General features: G+C 39.8%; 1 protein-coding gene across 1 annotated transcript in view; it reads right to left on the reverse strand.

Annotated features, from left to right (window-relative positions):
• LOC126473704 (intraflagellar transport protein 172 homolog) overlaps positions 1 to 20,995 on the reverse strand; it is a 358,573-nt gene that overhangs the window by 96,090 nt on the left and 241,488 nt on the right. The window contains exon 22 of the mRNA XM_050100944.1: positions 11,803 to 11,949. Within this exon, the coding sequence (XP_049956901.1) occupies positions 11,803 to 11,949 (147 nt within the window). The remainder of the gene's footprint in view (positions 1 to 11,802; positions 11,950 to 20,995) is intronic.

A 20,995-nucleotide genomic window follows, 5' to 3' on the forward strand; every position in this document is an offset into this window, starting at 1 on the left:
TTCTCATTCTTGAATATTTCATTCTTGCTGCCAGATGCAGATAATATACACTATGTCTGTGCAAATGAACTAAATGAAAGGAGTCACCTTCTATTCATAACCTGTTACTGTCATGCGTTAACCAATCTGAGGCAGATGAATGACTGAGAGCAGTAACACTACCTATGAACTTCACTAAAATCATTGGGCAGCATTCTATGCAGCCATACTAACCAGACAACAGCTGTTGTTGTTGTGGTCTTCAGTCCTGAGACTGGTTTGATGCAGCTCTCCATGCTACTCTATCCTGTGCAAGCTTCTTCATCTCCCAGTACCTACTGCAGCCTACATCCTTCTGAATCTGCGTAGTGTATTCATCTCTTGGTCTCCCTCTACGAATTTTACCCTCCACGCTGCCCTCCAATACTAAATTGGTGATCTCTCGATGTCTCAGAACATGTCCTACCAACCGATCCCTTCGTCTAGTCAAGTTGTGTCACAAGCTCCTCTTCTCCCCAATTCTATTCAATACCTCCTCATTAGTCATGTGATCTACCCATCTAATCTTCAACATTCTTCTGTAGCACCACATTTCAAAAGCTTCTATTCTCTTCTTGTCTAAACTACTTATCATCCACGTTTCACTTCCATACATGGCTACACTCCATACAAATACTTTCAGAAACGACTTCCCGACATTTAAATCTATACTCGATGTTAACAAATTTTTCTTCTTCAGAAACGCTTTCCTTGCCATTGCCAGTCTACATTTTATATCCTCTCTACTTCGACCATCATCAGCTATTTTGCTCCCCAAACAGTAAAACTCCTTTACTGCTTTAAGTGTCTCATTTCCTAATCTAATTCCCTCAGCATCACTCGACTTCATTCGACTACATTCCATTATCCTCGTTTTGCTTTTGTTGATGTCAATCTTATACCTTCTTTTCAAGCTTCTGTCCATTCCGTTCAACTGCTCTTCCAAGTCCTTTGCTGTCTCTGACAGAATTACAATGTCATCGGCGAACCTCAAAGTTTTTAATTCTTCTCCATGGATTTTAATACCTACTCCGAACTTCTCTTTTGTTTCCTTTACTGCTTGCTCAATATACAGATTGAATAACATCGGGGATAGGCTACAACCCTGTCTCACTCCCTTCCCAACCACTGCTTCCCTTTCATACCCCTCGACTCTTATAACTGCCATCGAGTTTCTGTACAAATTGTACATAGCATTTCGCTCCCTGTATTTTACCCCTGCCACCTTCAGAATTTGAAAGAGAGTATTCCAATCAACATTGTCAAAAGCTTTTCTAAGTCTACAAATGCTAGAAATGTAGGTTTGTCTTTCCTTAATCTTTCTTCTAAGATAAGTCGTAGGGTCAGTATTCCCTCACGTGTTCCAACATTTCTACGGAATCCAAATTGATCTTCCCCGAGGTTGGCTTCTATCAGTTTCCATTCGTCTGTAAAGAATTCGCGTTAGTATTTTGCAGCTGTGACTTATTAAACTGATAGTTCGGTAATTTTCACATCTGTCAACACCTGCTTTCTTTGGGATTGGAATTATTATATTCTTCTTGAAGTCTGAGGGTATTTCGCCTGTCTCATACATCTTGCTCACCAGATGGTAGAGTTTTGTCAGGACTGGCTCTCTCAGTAGTTCTAATGGAATGTTGTCTACTCCAGGGGCCTTGTTTCGACTCAGGTCTTTCAGTGCTCGTCAAACTCTTCACGCAGTATCATATCTCCCATTTCATCTTCATCTTCATCCTCTTCCATTTCCACAATATCGTCCTCAAGTACATCGCCCTTGTATAGACCCTCTATATACTCCTTCCACCTTTCTGCTTTCCCTTCTTTGCTTAGAACTGGGTTTCAATCAAAGCTCTTGATATTCATGCAAGTGGTTCTCCTTTCTCCAAAGATCTCTTTAATTTTCCTGTAGGCAGTATCTATCTTACCCCTAGTGAGATAAGCCTCTACATCCTTACAACAGCTAATTTGTATGAATGACCACTGACAAACTGTATTCAGTGGGATACTTGATCATTATGTTGCAGAGTATACAGCTTAATGTATTACAAGTACAGTAACACCCCTTTAAAGAATCAGACTCCAATGTATAAAATTGTTTCTAATGTCTGATTACTTTACAAGTGAGTTAATGTTTTACATATTTGACAGTAAGCATGTAAAACACTTGTGGTTGAAGGTCAACAAGCCTAATTACGTTGGTTTTATTAGTTTTGGGTTGTTCACCCAAAGAGTTACTAGTACAGAAATAATATATTAAAACAGCATGTCTGATGCTGAAGTTTTATCACATGGAAAAAAACTTAGTAAGCGGTAAAATGTTTTTCTTTTGTTATTTTGTGGGGCTATTTTAAGCAAGACAAGGTTATACCTCATAATAAGTACACTATGACAGCATATTCATTTTTTTAATTTTGATTAATAATTATATATAAGATTGGTACTAAAAATCAAATTTTTGTAGCTCCTGAAAGCTATTAGATAGGCATCTACATCTAGGATAGGGTGACCGTTTTAGCCATTTAGTAATACAGATAGTTGATTCTCACAGCTGCTTCACAGTTTATGACACACATCTGTAATATTTTCTTTCACACTCCCCCCCCCCCCCCCCTCCCCCCCAATCTGCCCCCTCCTTCTCAACCTTTGCAAGATGACACAATTGGGTAGTGTTCCTCCAGCAAGTATTACTATCCTACAAGCATCCTATCCAGAGTCTCCTTAGTCTTTGCCCCTTTACAGTTCCGTATCACTGAACTTCATCCAACTATATCCTTTATGTTACCCTTCCAGTCTTCTTCCTTTTTTTGTTCAAACATTGTTCATTGTCCAAGTTTCGTCTTCAGTACTAACTACGTTTTCAATTTATCCTGCTTTACCCTATTTGGCATCATTTCTTCTATCCTTACATTCATCTTCCTCATCTATAATATACACTGCTGGGAAAAAAAGTGCACCTGGAAATGTGACGTTGATTTTGATCCCATGATGGTATATGCCACCTGGGTGATAGCAGATGTGCTGGTAATGGTTTCAAAATTGTCCACTAAGAGATAGCTTAGTGTTATAGGTACCAAAATGCGTGAAGCAAGCAGCGACTATGGCACAGAGACGCATTCGTCCTTTGTACAGTCAACTGAGTGAATTTGAAAGGGATCAAACTGTGGCCTCCGAGTGGTAGGGTGGTCCTTTCAGAGATGTGCTGCATATGGTGTGCATCAATGCTGGTATCTGTGGTCGCATGAACATTCTCACAACTGTAGACGAGTTTCTGGGTGTCCCTGCAGCTCAGACGCCCATCAGGGTCATTGTACTGTAAGAGCAGCAGTGAAAGATCGTACTGCTATCACAGCAATTATATGAGGGCTTGCAAGCCCAGATGTGTCAACATGAACTGTTGCAAACCAGTTATTAGCTGTGTGGCTACAGGCACACACACCTCTAGCCTGTCTTCCACGCATGCCCCAGCATCAATGTGCACGGCTCAACTGGTGCTGTCAGAGGATCACTTGGAATATCGAATGGCGAGTTGTGGTATTCAGCGATGAAAGCAGATTCTGCCAGCACACTAGTGATGGTCGTTTGCATGTATGGTGAGGACCTCATAAGCATTGTCTTGCAGAGTGCATTTGTCTAAGACACACTGGCCTTACGGTCCGGGGTGCGATAAGCTACAACCCTCGTTCACCTTTTCTAAGCAGCACTCGGTATATGCAGAATATCATTAGACACATTATTTTGCCATTCTTGCAACAGGAAGGTGATGAGTTGTTCCAACATGATGATGCTTGCCCCCACACTGCCCATGAAACTAAACGGGCTCTGCAAGATGTGCAGCAACTTCCCTTGCCAGCATGATCTCCGGACTTGTCTCTGGACTTGAGCACGTGTGAGATATGATGGGATGAGAAGTGACTTGTCAACCAATAATGCTTAGAGAACTAAGTGAACATGTCAAGAAAGTGTGGCATAATGTATCCCAGTACAGTATTCGTCATCTGTATGATTGACTGGGTGCCAGAGTCAGCACCTGCACTGTCACCTGGTGAGGTTGCATCACATACCTACTATACAGGTGTTTCAGTGTGGGTCAATACCTGGTAACTGAGAACTGCTTGTGCTATTGATTTGTAAATGTAATCATTTCATGTACTCCATATGCACTGTTACAACAATCAATCTCGACGGAATTGGAAACCTCTAAAAGAGTGTTCATTTTTTTTCCAGCAGTGTATTTTAATTCATCCTCCATGCACACGATCTCTTTCCCTAGTGTCATCTTCCTTACTTTCCCAACTGTTTTTGTGACTAGATTTGCATTCAGGAGGACAACGGTTCAAATTCCATCCTGCCATCAAGATTTAGGTTTTCTACGATTTCCCTAAATTGCTCCAGGCAAATGCCAGGATGGTTCCTTTGAAAAGGACATAGCCAATGTCCTTCCCTATCCTTTTGTAACCTGAGCCTGTCAACAGGACATTAAAACTCTTAATCTTCCTTCCTTCCTTCCTTTCTGTGACTAATTCCCTATTTGCTGCCACTTCTTTGTAGAAAATCCCTACCTTCTGTCATCTCTGGGAACTGATAATAGATTCCTGTTTCCTTCCACTGTTCTATGCATCCCTGTACCATCTTCTCCTACCTCAGTTTTCCAGCCACCTCGTCCTCTTCAACTTTAAGATGTTTGTTAGGTAGAAGAAACACAAACTTTTGGTAACATTATTATAATGTGTAACTTCTTTTTACACACTAATCTTCTACTCAGAGCATTGTGTCAAAGATTGGCACTCTGTTAATCTGTCTACCACTGTTCACATTCTATCCATGACTTCGCATTATCATAAAAGTATAAAAGTACTTAACTACTGTTAGGAAATGCATTATGCAATACACAGCTGTAACAGTATATTTTATTAGAGACAATCAGACCGTCTCAGCTATGCATTTGCGTAACTGGAATAACAGTTTTCAGATGTACATAGTTCCATCACTGATAATACCTGTATGTACATAACATTACATATGTAGTGTTTTGTATATATGGCTACAATCAATGATGGGAAAATGTACCTCTGATAACAGTTATTCCAATTATGCAAATGCATAGCTGTGATGGTTACGTATATAACATTATGTATATACAGCTACTATTAGTGATGGCACAATGTACATCTGATAACTGTTATTCCAATTATGCAAATGGATAGCTGAGATGGTGTCTGACTCGATGATTGTCTGATTCTAGATCAAAATTAATAGACTCCAATAACATGTACAACTGCAGCTGTATATCGCATAATGTAGTTTTTAACATACATTAACTTTGTACAACACCACCTCCATAAAATGTTAGGTAACTATTATTAATCTCTTTCAATATAGGTGTGACCAGACATGAAAAGTGACTGAATTTTGGTGTCTCCAAATGACCTAGTACTGATATCAACATGGAAATTAAAAACAAAAAAGGAATGATGATAAAGGTTTAATGTCCCACCAATAACAGTAATAATAATATTGGAAATATAAGTAACACACATCACCCAGCATTTCAAGGTACAAAGGCAAGGTGAAAGAGTCCTAGCCTGCCATAACATTGGCGTCAATATCAATAAAAATTTGTTTTTGTTATGAAGGTACATACTGAAGCTAGTTCTTTTGAAATGCATCAGTTTCAATGTCATTAACATTATAACCACTTCTGATATTGTGGTAACTGCAAGAGGAATGAGTGATGTTGCCTGCAACAACAGCCAACATCTAATAAATGCTTCAAGAAACAAACTACCTTGCATTGTATCAAAAAAGTGGTTTTAAAAATTAATTCACTGACTGCAAATTCCTTGATATCAGCTGTATTAGGTACAGACCTTCTACCCAACAGTGAATATAAAATATTCATCAGCCTGGGACTCAAACCCATATATCCTGCTTATCATGAGCAGCTGCCTCCTCCAGTTCAGCCAAGACTGACCCAAACCTCCACATGTCACACTGTCTAGATCCTTATATTTTGGTTGCCTATTTAACACCTAAAACAGCTTTCCTTGACACGCCATTCAGATATGACCTTCCAAATTACTCATGTGTGACCAAGAAAGTAACTATTACAAACTCACATACTGTCTAAAAGAGTGATCAAAATTTTCAAGTGTTGTGGTAATCAACGTACATGAATTTCACAGAGATAATTATACACAAAATGGGTTTCAATTAAACAACCTTGACAGAGGAGAAATTGCTAGTTTCAGTTCTTGCACGACTGTCACTTTGTATGGGAAAAGTTCTAATTTTTTCCTTACAGCTGTGTGGGCCATTCCGACACTAATATCGATTTCCTGGACGAATTTTCTTACTGACTTGTTTGGACTCATGGAGATTTTATCAGACAAAACACTAGGATGACCACTTCTCGGTGCATCTGTCACTGAACCCGTACTTCGAAATTTGTTAGTCAAATCTCACACAGTATCGTGATGTGGGAGTGTTGTCTCCAGGAAAACTGAATTAAATGTTTGATGAACTGAAACTGTGTATTTACCAACAGCTTTGAACACTTGTTTGACTAAAAACACACATTCTTCAATGGTTAGCATTTTAACACTGACAAAAAAAAACACAAATGAACAAAGGAACTAAAGTTAAACGTTCACATCAACACATAACAACACACACCAATTATACTATTGACACTGGCTGAGATAAACACAACAGTGGAATGTTGGGAGAGACCATCTGAAGGGAAATTAACCTAGGCAGGTGAACAATCATACGGAATGCACAGCTAACAATCATACAGCATTGCGGAGAGACTTTTTGAACACCCTGTAGTTCATAATCTTGGTTGGGGGATTTTGAAGATTCATCATGGCACAGAAAACTGCACCTGCAGTAGCACCCTTACAAATTGTACACAAGACATAAACAAATCTAATGTTGTATTCACAGATTTTGCTACCATTTTCTTCATTTGGAGTTACTGCAATAGTGTTGCGAATGGTGTTCATGTATGAACAATTACCACATTTCAGTTCCATTTCACTGGCATGCCCTATGTGACTTTTTATAGACAGTTCCAGACCAACTTCACTAAACTGAATACATCTTACACAGTTTGCAACAATCCCAATGACAACTGACATATCAAATATTTCATTCACATCCGATTCGCCCATAAAACGTTCATACTTTTCACTAACTGAACCAAGCTTCCTCTGCAAAGTACTTTCTTTCTCACTTTCATTGCAATGGGCAGGTGTACCAGCAAGGTTAGGTTCACACACTTGGTTATCATATTTATTGTTAACAGTAATGACACCTACCTTTGTCTTTCCAACATTTCTCCTTTTCTTAAAAGCCTTCTGAGGATCTCTCATCACTTTACATTTACCCATGATTACCTTTCAATACAACAGAGACTTCAATGAACAGGATTACAAAGGAGTAAATAAGCATGAAACACACGACAATCGAGCAATCAATACATCTCTAACTGTCACAGATTAGCCACAACACTTATTTTCTCTGACACAACTAAAATGTTCATTATGAGCATGTAGATTCAGGAATACAACATTTGATAGCAATTTAACAGAGCCACAGTGGGTCATACTCATGCAGAACATATTTCAAAAATATTTTAAAAATAGTTGTAGTCTTCTGAACTAAATAAATTATATCTCAATTGAAAGGGGAAAGACTGTAGCTTTTTAAAATGCTAAAAAGCAAAAATTGGAACATTTCATAATTTTGAATCTTTCCAGAGCCCCTTAATGAATTGCTTGTTCAAATGGACAATAAACATTGCAGTACAAATGGCTGGGTTAACATCATACTAGCTGGATATATAAATATTGACACAGTGTCTACTGACCCCAGCTCAAAAAAACTAACAGCAATACTACAGGGTGTTTCAAAAATGACCGGTATATTTGAAACGGCAATAAAAACTAAACGAGCAGCGATAGAAATACACCGTTTGTTACAATATGCTTGGGAAAACAGTACATTTTCAGGCAGACAAACTTTCGAAATTACAGTAGTTACAATTTTCAACAACAGATGGCGCTGCGGTCTGGGAAACTCTATAGTACGATATTTTCCACATATCCACCATGCGTAGCAATAATATGGCGTAGTCTCTGAATGAAATTACCCGAAACCTTTGACAACGCGTCTGGCGGAATGGCTTCACATGCAGATGAGATGTACTGCTTCAGCTGTTCAATTGTTTCTGGATTCTGGCGGTACACCTGGTCTTTCAAGTGTCCCCACAGAAAGAAGTCACAGGGGTTCATGTCTGGCGAATAGGGAGGCCAATCCACGCCGCCTCCTGTATGTGCACCAGTTCTGTTTATTGACGAAGCCGTCCAGGTAAAAATAAGCTTCAACAGTAAACCAAATGCTGCCCACATGCATATCGCCGTCATCAATCCTGTGCACTATATCGTTAGCGAATGTCTCTCGTGCAGCAATGGTAGCGGCGCTGAGGGGTTGCCGCATTTGAATTTTGTATGGATAGAGGTGTAAACTCTGCCGCATGAGATGATATGTGGACGTTGGCGTCATTTGGACCGCAGCTGCAACACGGCGAACGGAAACCCGAGGCCGCTGTTGGATCACCTGCTGCACTAGCTGCGCGTTGCCCTCTGTGGTTGCCGTACGCGGTCGCCCTACCTTTCCAGCACGTTCATCCGTCACGTTCCCAGTCCATTGAAATTTTTCAAACAGATCCTTTATTGTATCGCTTTTCGGTCCTTTGGTTACATTAAACCTCCATTGAAAACTTCGTCTTGTTGCAACAACACTGTGTTCTAGGCGGTGGAATTCCAACACCAGAAAAATCCTCTGTTCTAAGGAATAAACCATGTTGTCTACAGCACACTTGCACGTTGTGAACAGCACACGCTTACAGCAGGAAGACGACGTACAGAATGGCGCACCCACAGACTGTGTTGCCTTCTATATCTTTCACATCACTTGCAGCGCCATCTGTTGTTGAAAATTGTAACTACTGTAATTTCGAAAGTTTGTCCGCCTGAAAATGTACTGTTGTCCCAAGCATATTGCAACAAACGGTGTATTTCTATCGCTGCTCGTTTAGTTTTTATTGCCATTTCAAATATACCAGTCATTTTTGAAACACCCTGTATATCAGTTTAATTTAACTTTCAGAGTATTGGAGACCGCTCACCAAATAGTAGAAGCATTGAATTGTCAACAGGCACACAAAAAGAATTTTGCTAGCTTTCGGAAGAAATCCTCACACACACACACACACACACACACACACAGGTACATGGCTGCATCTGTACGTATGTGAGTCACACACACACACACACACACACAAACACACACGTGTGCACCTACGTTGTGCTGACTTGACGCACAATGCTGGGACTGCAATTTCACATGCTGATTGGGATAAGAGGTTGTGTTAAGTGGGGTGGATAGAGGGAGAAAGAGGTGGGAAGCAGGAGGAGGTGCTGAGGATAAGCAGCTGGTGGCCTGGAGGAAGGCAGAAGGTGTGTAGGAAAGAAATGAGGGAAGTGGCAGTGGTTTGTGCATGGGCCAGATATACAACACATGGAGCCAGTGAGTTGATGCAGCGCATTGTGAAGATGACATGGAGGCCTGGATTGGGAGAAGGTGATGGGATAGAGTAAGGGGAAACTTTTGGGAAGAGTGTGGGGACACTGGGTTAGTGGAGATTGAGGCCGTTCCTCGACAATATCTACATCTTCTCTCCCATACGCTTTACCTGGTCTTCTTCAATAAAATGTGCCAACTTCCTGGATGTTGATATCCAACTCTCCGATGGCTCCAGCCATATCTCTGCCCTGTGAAACCCACAGACCATCAACAATATCTGAATTTTGACAGTTATCACTCCCATATAATCTGGCCAACCATGGACAGCTTATCTGGACAGATGAGAATTCTCTTACGCAGTGTGCTGAAGATTTCACAAGAACTCTTCACAGACAGGTGCCCCCCCACCCACCCTCCCCCAAACAGATTTCCCAGCCATATCCTCATACACCCATAATACTCTCATCATCCCCAAGAGTCAGCTCCAAAGAAGCCCCCCCCCCCCCCCCTCCCTCAATACACCCGATGTAACCCTTGAATAGAGCAAATGAACCATGTCCAGAGCTTTGATTAATTATCATAATGCCAAAAAATGAGAGACATCATACCCACGATCCTTCTCACCCCTCCTAAAGTGGTATTCTGTTGCCCACTCAACCTACACAACATCCTGGTCCATTCCTAAGGCACTCCCACTTTCAGAGCTTGTCGTGTGGGCCATATCCCATGAAAGACCTAGCTGCCTGATTCACACATTCAACAAATCAACTCCAGTCATGTCACAGCTTTATTCTATCCCATCAGAGGCAGGGCGACCTGTGAAGGCAGCCACGTCATTTACCAGATCTTCTATAATTTCAACACACCAACCAACCAGCTATTCATCAGAGTGAATGGCCACCACATCTAGCTTTCCACCAGAGTGGCCATCACCAAATGGTAGACAACAACATAGTTGATCACCCAGTGGCACAACATGCTGCAGAACACAAAATTCTCAAGTTCAATGGCTGCTTCACAACCTTTCCCCCAGCATCAGATTTTAGGAACGATGTAGATGAGAGTTATACTTGCAACACATCCTTCAGTTCCGAATATTCCTGGCCTCAACCTCAGCTAACTCATTGCACAACATCCTCTAAGCAATGGTTCCCCTTCCTCTGTCGTCCCACAGCCTCCCAATGACTGCCCCCACACTATCTTCATAGTGAGGTGTGTGTGTGTGTGTGTGTGTGTGTGTGTGTGTGTGTGTGTGAGCATGTATGCATGCATGCATGTGCATGCACATATGTAATTGTACTATAGCTCATTAAAGAATTTATTCTGAAAACTAGCCAAGTTTTCATTCTGGTTGTAGGTCTGTCAATCGTTCAGCATTTCTGCTGTTTGGTGAGAGGTCTCATTTACTCCTAAAGTGTTTACATTCTCCCAGAACTTCCCTTAATATATTATTTTCATTTTCCTGATAAATGAACCCCCTACAAAGGCCAACAGAAGCAAATCATGCATTGACAACATTAAAATGAACGTGTCTCACTTTATGTGTAATACATCAGTCTGAAGCTTGTCATTTCCGACAAACCATTCTTTTCAGGCACTGAAAGAAGATGAAAATTATTATATTAGCAGGAGGGGGCAGGAATACATATAAAAAAGGCACTAATGATGACAACATTGAAAATCTCAACAGTAAACTAAAAAAAGAACAGAAGTTAATTCATATCTTGATTTGTTCCATATATTTGAAGGTTCTACTGAACATAATGAACAAACGATTGAATAAGATACTAACTGACATTAACTTTGCTAGTATGCTTCAAAGTTTACAAATAAAAGTTAGAGTATGAAGCATTCTGCTAGTAAAAAAAGAATGGCATCTTTTGCACATATGCTATTAAGCTTATCTTTGCGAACCATTGCAACAGCACATTTGTGCATATATTTTGATACTCGTTACCGGAAAGCACTTTGCTGTATACCTCAGGCACAGAATATGTTCACATTACCTTTTAGCATCAACATGGATTCATGATTACAGAAACAAAACAGTCAAATGATGAACTCAGATATAATTTAAATAAAACAATTGTGTCTAATGGAAGATAAAATAGAATTATAATTTTGGCTGATTATGAGTAAACTGAGTCATAATTACAATTGGCTAAAAGTGGCAAAATGAGTGAGTCATTCACATACCTGGTATGTTTCACATGCATAATCAATGCTTACTTCCAATAGATTAAGTTTTGAAAGTAATTTCACAGCTGATTCCCCACCAAGAGATTTGGCCCACAAGAAAGCCACTTGATTCCTGGCTTGGACACCACCATGGTTTTTTGCTACCTAAATTGGAATGTTATGATTACATTGATGTACAGGCTTACAGACCTTAACAAAAGGAAATCCACAATTATAAATATACACAAATAAAATGATTCATCAAAAATCTTGGCATCTCTTTCAGCTGAAACAGAAAATTAAAGCATTGGAACCGATGGGCGTACTAGATACGTTCACTATGTTTTAACCACAAAATCCAACTGACGTATGTCATATGTTCTTCAGTTCCGACTTATTTATTTGTGATTTATACACGTGTTTTACATTTGTAAGTGGTGAGACTAATTGTTTGTCTTGTCGTAACTGCATTGTTAATGGCTAGTGCACGCCAGTCTCTTGTGAGTTGTACCAGTGTTACATGAACTGCGCACGTGCTTGGAATATTGTTGAAGGTTGTTTTCTCCTATGTCGGCTGCCATGTTGTGCTATTGTGTGCATCCTTCCCATATGTAATAACATACAAGTAGTGAATATGGCTAACAGACATCACTTGTCAAACTTAGAGATTGAAGAACTCTTGAACAATGGCTCACAACTTGAGGATCTTTTGGACGACATCGGCGATTTTTCAGAAGATAACAATGACTCACGTGAACTGGAGAGCGAAAGCTGTGCTGCTGATAGAAATGATGGTAGTGAGTATGAAGAAGCTAATGCACAAGTTTCTATTAGTCAGGTTTGTCATACAGTTCAACAGCCTGCCCTTCATAATGAATGGTGTCATTTTGATGCACTCACTAATTACCTATGTTTGAAGAAATGAGTGGAATTCAGGTTCCTGTCAATATACTGTCAACAGAACTGGAGTATTAGTTGCAATTTTTTGATCACTGCATGTTTCTAAAAGTAAAATCAAAGACAAATATATATGCTACTGGTACTATTCCTGAACTTCGCCGTCAGAACAGAATCAAACCAAAATTTTTATGGAAGAAATGGGGAGAAGTGAGGATACATGTAGTATATCAATTTTTTGCAATCATTTTGCATATGTGTGTTGTACAGAAACGTAAACTTAAGGATTATTGGTCTGAAGAATCATTTGCTTCTCAGCTAATGTCACGAGACAGATTTTTTGCCGTATTCAGGATGCAGCATGTGAACAATAATGCACTATGGATACCTGAACAAGAACCAGGGTATGACCCTCTGCATAAAACAAGACCTTTTTCGGACTTTTTCACAGAAAGATGCAGAAAAGTCTTTTATCCATCACTAGATCTGACTGTGAATGAAGCAATATGTCCTTTTGATGGGAGAACTGGATTCTGTATTTATATGAAAGGCAAACCAAAGAAATGTGGGATAAAACTGTATGTTGTAAGTGATGCTCAAACAGGTTACATGCTGAAGTTTACACTGGTGGAAAGGGCAATGTTGACATTTCTGTCAAATCCCTGCTGCTGAGGCTATGTTGTTCTTATCTGGGAAAAGGACTTGTGGTATACATGGACAGATTTTATACAAATCCTGCACTTCTTGAAGAACTATGGGAAAGAAATACATTGGGAGTTGGAACTGTGATGAAGAAAAGGATAGGTTTGCCCAGAGACTTAATAAATTAAAAACTAAAGGAAGGAGAAATGGCATTTCATCTCAAAGGACAACTTTTCTGCTTGAAATGGGAAGACAAATGTGATGTACACATGTTGTCAACACAGCATAAGACGACTGCTTCACATGTCAGTGTAAAATCCAGGATTGGATATGTTGAGGTAGTAAAGCCAGACGTTGTACTAGACTACAACTTGTCTAAAACAGGTGTTGACAGAGGAGACCAGCTGATGAGTTACTATCCCTTCCAGCGAAAGACTGTAAAATGGTGGAAAAAGATTTTCTTCCATATTTGTATGAGGGCAGTTGTGAATGCCAACGTTATTCACAATACCAAAATATCAAAAAAGTGTGCTCTAGCAGATTTTTATTTGTAAATTAACAAAGCATCTGGTTTAAAAAGGAGGAGCAGAACTAAATAAAGACACACATTCCGCATCTGGAGTTGCAAGTGCAAAGAGTCTCACAGCACATAATTTCCCTGAGAAACTGCCACCAACACAAAAGAAAACAAACCCAGCTAGAAGATGCAAGTTCTGTTGGGAACAACGAAAAGCTGCAGGAAAGGTAGTCAGGAAAGAGACCATATACTACTGTAGGCCATGTAACACAGGCCTTCGTGTTTCTGAGTGTTTTGAAACATTTCATACCCGAGTGTAGTTATCTAATTTGTAAAAATGAGAAAAAAACCGTTTCCCAATAGAACACTTTACCTATAAATGAAGCATTTAGTATTTTCTGCTGACAAGTGATTTTCAGTCAATAGCCTACCATTCCCTATGACTTACGAAAATTTTGTCCACTTCGGGGAAAAGTAAAAATGCTGAAAAACAGTATCTTTAGAGTAATATCTACAAATCCCTGTATAATTTATTTGTGCTAAACATATACATGTTTATAAAGAGGAAGGATGGAAGGTTTAGCTGATATACTGTCGAAAGAGGTAAGTGGATTAGTAAATTTATTAAAACATTGTAAATTGTAGCAAATTTCCTCAGGATCTGGGTATTAACTGGATTGCTGGCCCGCTAGGCTCCAATGTGTTAAACATACCCCTCCACTTTGTGAATCTATGGAGAGGTTTGGGATTTAGTGAAGGCATAGTTTAGTGTACACCACAAGCTCTCCTTCCCTTGAGAGCCAAGCAATGTCAATGACTACAGGGATGTGTGTGGTCTGTGTTACCACAGTTTCTGATATTTTCAAATTATAGACTATTTTGAAACAGTAGCCATTCAGATTAGCATAGTCTCTCAAGGCAGCAACAGATGATCTGACATACCAGAAATAGGGACAGAACCTCCTTCTCCGGTCCGACAATGAGGGTATCTGTCATTCAAATGCTCAGGGGCTCACAGACATTAATATCAAAGTGGAATGGTACATGGTCTTGTTGAAACCACATCCTCTCATACACAACAAGATGCAACAGTGACAGCATATCCCAAATGAACAACCATTCAAACAGGACAGCAGCAAATAAGGTCTTATTAGTTGGTCTAGTACAATTCCAACCCACAAGGTGATAGAGATTCATCGCTGATGAACTGAGACAATAATGCTGAATGGATTTTTGTCATTACAGACATGGGTTAGCAGTAACTGAAAACACCACCCATTTCAAAGAGGCCTCATTAATGCAGGATACAAATTGTAGAAAATTTGCACAGCAGTACTGTGCTGGATAATCGACTGAACTGTGGGTTGAAGCCATAGAGTGTACCTGGTGTTTACGTAAATGCTGTTCCACTTATATTCTGAGCAACAAACTTTTTAAAGTGTGAATTTCAAAGGCAAGCTTGGTATAAGAATAATTCTGTACGGTTCAACAGTCTCGCACAAATCTTTCAACTGAACACTACTTCGGCGACTTGCATGTCTCCAGCCTATGCCAGTAATCCTGCTACGAAGGCTACATTAATTGTAGATTGAAATATCCATGGTCCAACCAGGATTTGTTCCTGTGACCTTCCAGCTTCCAGCATGTGCTTTACTGTTGGACCACTAGGCCTGACAGTTTATTGGTGATTATTTATTGATGTTCTCCCACAGGGCCTGATAACACCACCTCAAACTCTAACATCCAACAGTTATTTAGCAAATAAAATAAAATGAACCACTCTATGAAAGGAAAGCAACAGAAGATGAAGCTAACCTACAGAGCCCCACCACCACCCTGTTGTTTATGTGAGCATCCTATGAACTACTTCAAGCCTACTCACACACCAGGAGGGGTCTACTCCTAATGTTAGTAGCAGTGACTAAATCTACACTACTGGCCATTAAAATTGCTACACCACCAAGATGACATGCTACAGATGCGAAATTTAACCGACAGAAAGAAGATGCTCTGATATGCAAATGATTAGCTTTTCAGAGCATTCACACAAGGCTGGCGCCGGTGGCGACACCTACAACGTGCTGACGTGAGGAAAGTTTCCAACCGATTTCTCATACACAAACAGCAGTTGACCGGCGTTGCCTTGTGAAACGTTGTTGTGATGCCTCTCGTAAGGAGGAGAAATGTGTACCATCACGTTTCCGACTTTGATAAAGGTCGGATTCTAGCCTATTGCGAATGCAGTTTATCGTATCGCGACATTGCTGCTTGCGTTGGTCGAGATCCAATGACTGTTAGCAGAATATGGAATCGGTGGTTTCAGGAGGGTAATGCGGAACGCCGTGCTGGATCCCAACGCCCTCATATCTCTAGCAGTCAATATGACAGGCATCTTATCCGCATGGCTGTAACAGATCGTGCAGCCACGTCTGATCCCTGAGTCAACAGATGGGGATGTTTGCAAGGCAACAACCATCTGCACGAACAGTTCGACGACACTTGCAGCAGCATGGACTATCAGCTCAGAGACCATGGCTGCAGTCACCCTTGACACTGCATCACAGACAGGAGCACCTGCGATGGTGTACTCAATGACGAACATGGGTGCACAAATGGCAAAACGTCATTTTTTCGTATGAATCCAGGTTCTGTTTACAGCATCATGATGGTCGCATCCGTGTTTGGCGACATCGCGGTGAACGCACATTGGAAGCGTGTATTCGTCATCGTCATACTGGAATATCACCCAGCGTGATGGTATGGGGTGCCCCACTGGTTACATGTCTCGGTCACCTCTTGTACGCATTGACGGCACTTTCAACAGTGGACATTACATTTCAGACGTGTTACGATCCGTGGCTCTACCCTTCATTCGATCCCTGCGAAACCCTACATTTCAGGAGGATAATGCACAACCGCATGTTGCAGGTCCTGTATGGGCCTTTCTGGATAAAGAAAATGTTCGACTGCTGCCCTGGCCTGCACATTCTCCAGATCTCTCACCAATTGAAAATGTCTGGTCAATGGTGGCCGAGCAACTGGCTCGTCACAATACACCAGTCACTACTATTGATGAACTGTGGTATCGTGTTGAAGCTGCATGGGCAGCTGTACCTGTACACGCCATCCACACTCTGTTTGACTCAATGCCCAGGCGTATCAAGGCCGTTATTACAGCCAGAGGTGGTTGTTCTGGGTACTGATTTCTCAGGATGTATGCGCCAAAATTGTATGAAAGTGTAAACATGTGTCAGTTCAGGTATAATATATTTGTCCAATGAATACCCGTTTATCATCTGCATTTCTTCCTGGTGTAGTAATTTTAATGGCCAGTAGTGTATTATCAGTACAAACTATGTCTACTGACACCAACATATGCCACCAGATTGGTGGAATTTACTTTGTGATTTCTGTTGTAAAATAAGGTTTCCAAATAAATTCATCGAAAACAGGTTTGTATGAACCTCATGACTTACTCTGTTGATCACAGGAAATCATTACCTGGAGCCACCTGTCTAGTGGAGGTGTAGCTTAGTAGAATTTTCTGTGTCTGCATCTATGACAGAGACAATGTGGCTTGTGTACCATGATCAGCCTATCGACATGCTTTGAAGAGTCATTTAAAGTTTAGACCATGTGTATATTGTCACTTCATGGTAAGAAAGATTGTCAGCACACGAAATTAGCCACTTAACTGGTGTACACCTCAGCAACTTCATTCCAACATTCTACCACTATCATGAAAGAAATACTGAAGATCTGCTTAATAATGGTCATCCACAATTAACATCAGCTGAAGATAGCCGGCTACAAATTATGGCCTGAAGGTATCCCAAGAACAGTGTAACAACTGCACTCTCCCTTTTTGCAGATTAGTGTTAAATATCCCACCTTCAATAATCAGATCATTAGAGACAGAGAACAACCTCAGATTAGGGAAGAATGGAGAAGGAAAGCGGCTATGCCCTTTGGAAGGAACCATTCCGGCATTTGCATTAAGTGATTTAGGGAAATTACCGAAAATCTATATCAGTATGGCTGGACACAAAATTGAACTGTCATCCTCCTGAATGCAAGTCCAGTGTGCTAATCACTGCACTCTCCTGCTCAGTTCTGCCTTTTCTGGAGGCAGTTGGAAAGGCCATGTTAACTCAGGCAATACACAACCATTTCTGCATGATCAATTTGCCCCCCTAGGTATCTGATACAAAAAACAGTACAAACTTGCCAGTGCAATGGAGCATGAAGAAGGTAGGCTAAGGAATTTCTAGAATAGAACCTAGACCAATGGTGTCAGTTTTTCTTCACCAACAAGTGCAGGATTTGTCTGACATCTGACAAGCATCAAGGTGGTCAGGTGACAATGCATATTTGAGACATGTAGTTCCATGGGTTTAGCGTAAAAGTGAGTCATTCATGTTTCAGGCCAGTTGAACATCACCCATCAGTATCAATAGTAATTTTGGCCTTGTCCAGTACTGGGACAGGATCCAGATGAAGAGTCAATATTTCAGCAGTCATAACAGACAATAATGCACAGCCACATCTCTCCCACTTTGAAAATACTTTCTTCCAAGAGACAGGAGTTAACTAAATGGATGGCATGCACAGTCTGTTGATATGAACTCAAATGAGCATGACTGAGACCACTCAAAACTAACGATGTGTCACCAAAGAAATCCTCCTCATATGCCAGATAATACCACAAGGGCACCGTTGAAAAGTAGGATGGCCTTGAGCAGCTAAATCTCGACCACCTAGTGGACATTAGATTAGATTAGATTAGATTAGATTTACTTTCATTCCAATTGATCCGTAGTGAGGAGGTCCTCCAGGATGTGGAACATGTCAGAAAAACAACAATACATGACAAATATTTAAACTAAAACAAATAAGCTAATGTACCATTCCACAGGTCCCAAGTGGAATGATCGTCATTTTTTAATGAACACTAAGAGTCATTTTACAAATACTATTGCACTGAATTTAAAATAAAAAAGTTTTATATTTATTTATAAGGTAAGAAACATGTAATACAACTACTGTAATACTTATTTACAATGAACACATTACTGCACTGAAATGGTGCAGAAGTTAGATTATACTTACACACACACACACACACACACACACACACACACACACAAATTTTCAGTGAACACATTACTGCACTGAAATTGTGCAGAAGTTATGTTGTACTTATATACAAATCAGTTGGTTTTCCTCAGAAATTCATCAATGGAGTAGAAGGAGTTGGCCACCAATAAATCCTTTAGGCTTCTCTTAAACTGAATTTCATTGGTTGTTAAGCTTTTTATGGCTGCTGGCAAGTTATTGAAAATGTGTGTTCCTGAATAATGCACACCTTTTTGTACAAGACTAAGTGACTTTAAATCCTTGTGAAGATTATTCTTATTTCTAGTATTGATTCCATGAATTGAGCTGTTGGTTTGAAAAAGTGATATATTTTTAATGACAAATTTCATTAAGGAATAAATATATTGGGAAGCTGTAGTTAGTATCCCTAGTTCCCTAAACAGGCTTCTGCAGGATGTTCTTGAGTTCACACCACATATAATTCTTACTGCACGTTTTTGTGCCCGGAAAACTTTAGCTTGGCTTGATGAATTACCCCAGAAAATAATCCCATATGACATTATGGAATGAAAGTAAGCATAGTATGCCAGCTTTTTCATTTTTATATCCCCTATGTCTGACAAAATTCGCATTGCAAACAGAGATTTGTTAAGACGCTTCAGCAGTTCTGTGGTGTGCTCCTCCCAGTTGAATTTATTATCAAGCTGTAATCCCAAGAATTTAACACCGTCCACTTCTTCTATCTTCTTGTCATCATATGTTAGACATATACTCTTGGGACACCCCTTACAAGTTCTGAACTGCATGTAGTGTGTTTTTTCAAAGTTTAGTGACAAAGAATTGGCTAGGAACCAGTGATTAATGTCTACAAATATTTTATTGGCTGATCTTTCTGAGACTACACTTGATTTGCTATTTATTGCAATGTTTGTATCATCAGCAAACAAAACAAACTTGGCATCTGGTAATGTTACTGATGAAAGGTCATTGATATACACAAGAAAAAGTAAGGGCCCCAAAATGGAACCTTGTGGGACCCCACATGTAATTAGTTCCCAGTTGGATGATGCCTGATAGCTTGATACATGTCTCTTTCCTAATAACACCCTTTGTTTCCTGCCAGAGATATAAGATTTGAACCATTTTGCAGCATTTCCTGTTACACTATAATATTCTAGTTTACTTAAAAGGATATTGTGATTTACACAGTCAAATGCCTTTGACAGATCACAAAATATACCAGTTGCCTGCAATTTTTTGTCTAATGAATTAAGTACATTTTCACTGTAAGTGTAGATAGCCTTCTCAATATCAGAACCTTTTAGAAATCCAAACTGTGACTTTGACAGTATGTTATTCGAGATAAGATGGTTATAAAGACGACTGTACATTACTTTTTCGAAAATTTTTGAGAATGCTGGCAACAGTGAAATTGGACGGAAATTTGATGCTATTTCTTTATCTCCCTTCTTAAACAGTGGCTTAACTTCAGCATATTTCAGCCATTCGGGAAATATTCCACTGATAAACGACTGGTTACACTGATAGCTTAATATGTTACTTAGCTCAGAATCACATTCTTTAATTAACTTTGTTGATATTTCATCATACCCACTAGATGTTTTTGATTTTAAAGATTTTATGATGGACATTATTTCTGTTGGGGTAGTGAGGGTCAAATTCATATTATGGAAGTTACTTGAGATGTCTGGTCTAAGGTAATCCATAGCAGCATCTACCGAACCTGACAACCCCATCTTTTCAGTAACAGTTATAAAATGTTTGTTAAAAAGTTCTGCAACACTATACACATCTGTCTTAATGCTATTTGTTCCTCTTCATGTCTGGTTCTACCGGTCTCCTCCTTCACTATATCCCATATTGTCTTTATTTTGTTATCTGATATGACTATCTTTTCCTTGTAATATATTTGCTTTGACATCCGTATTACAGTCTTTAATATTTTGCAGTATTTCTTAAAATGTGCTATAGCATCAACATTGGAAATGTTTCGGATTGACAGATACAGTTTTCTTTTTGTTTTACAAGATACCCCTA

The sequence above is a fragment of the Schistocerca serialis genome, chromosome 4 (assembly GCF_023864345.2).
Source record: "Schistocerca serialis cubense isolate TAMUIC-IGC-003099 chromosome 4, iqSchSeri2.2, whole genome shotgun sequence".
Lineage (NCBI taxonomy): Eukaryota > Metazoa > Arthropoda > Insecta > Orthoptera > Acrididae > Schistocerca > Schistocerca serialis.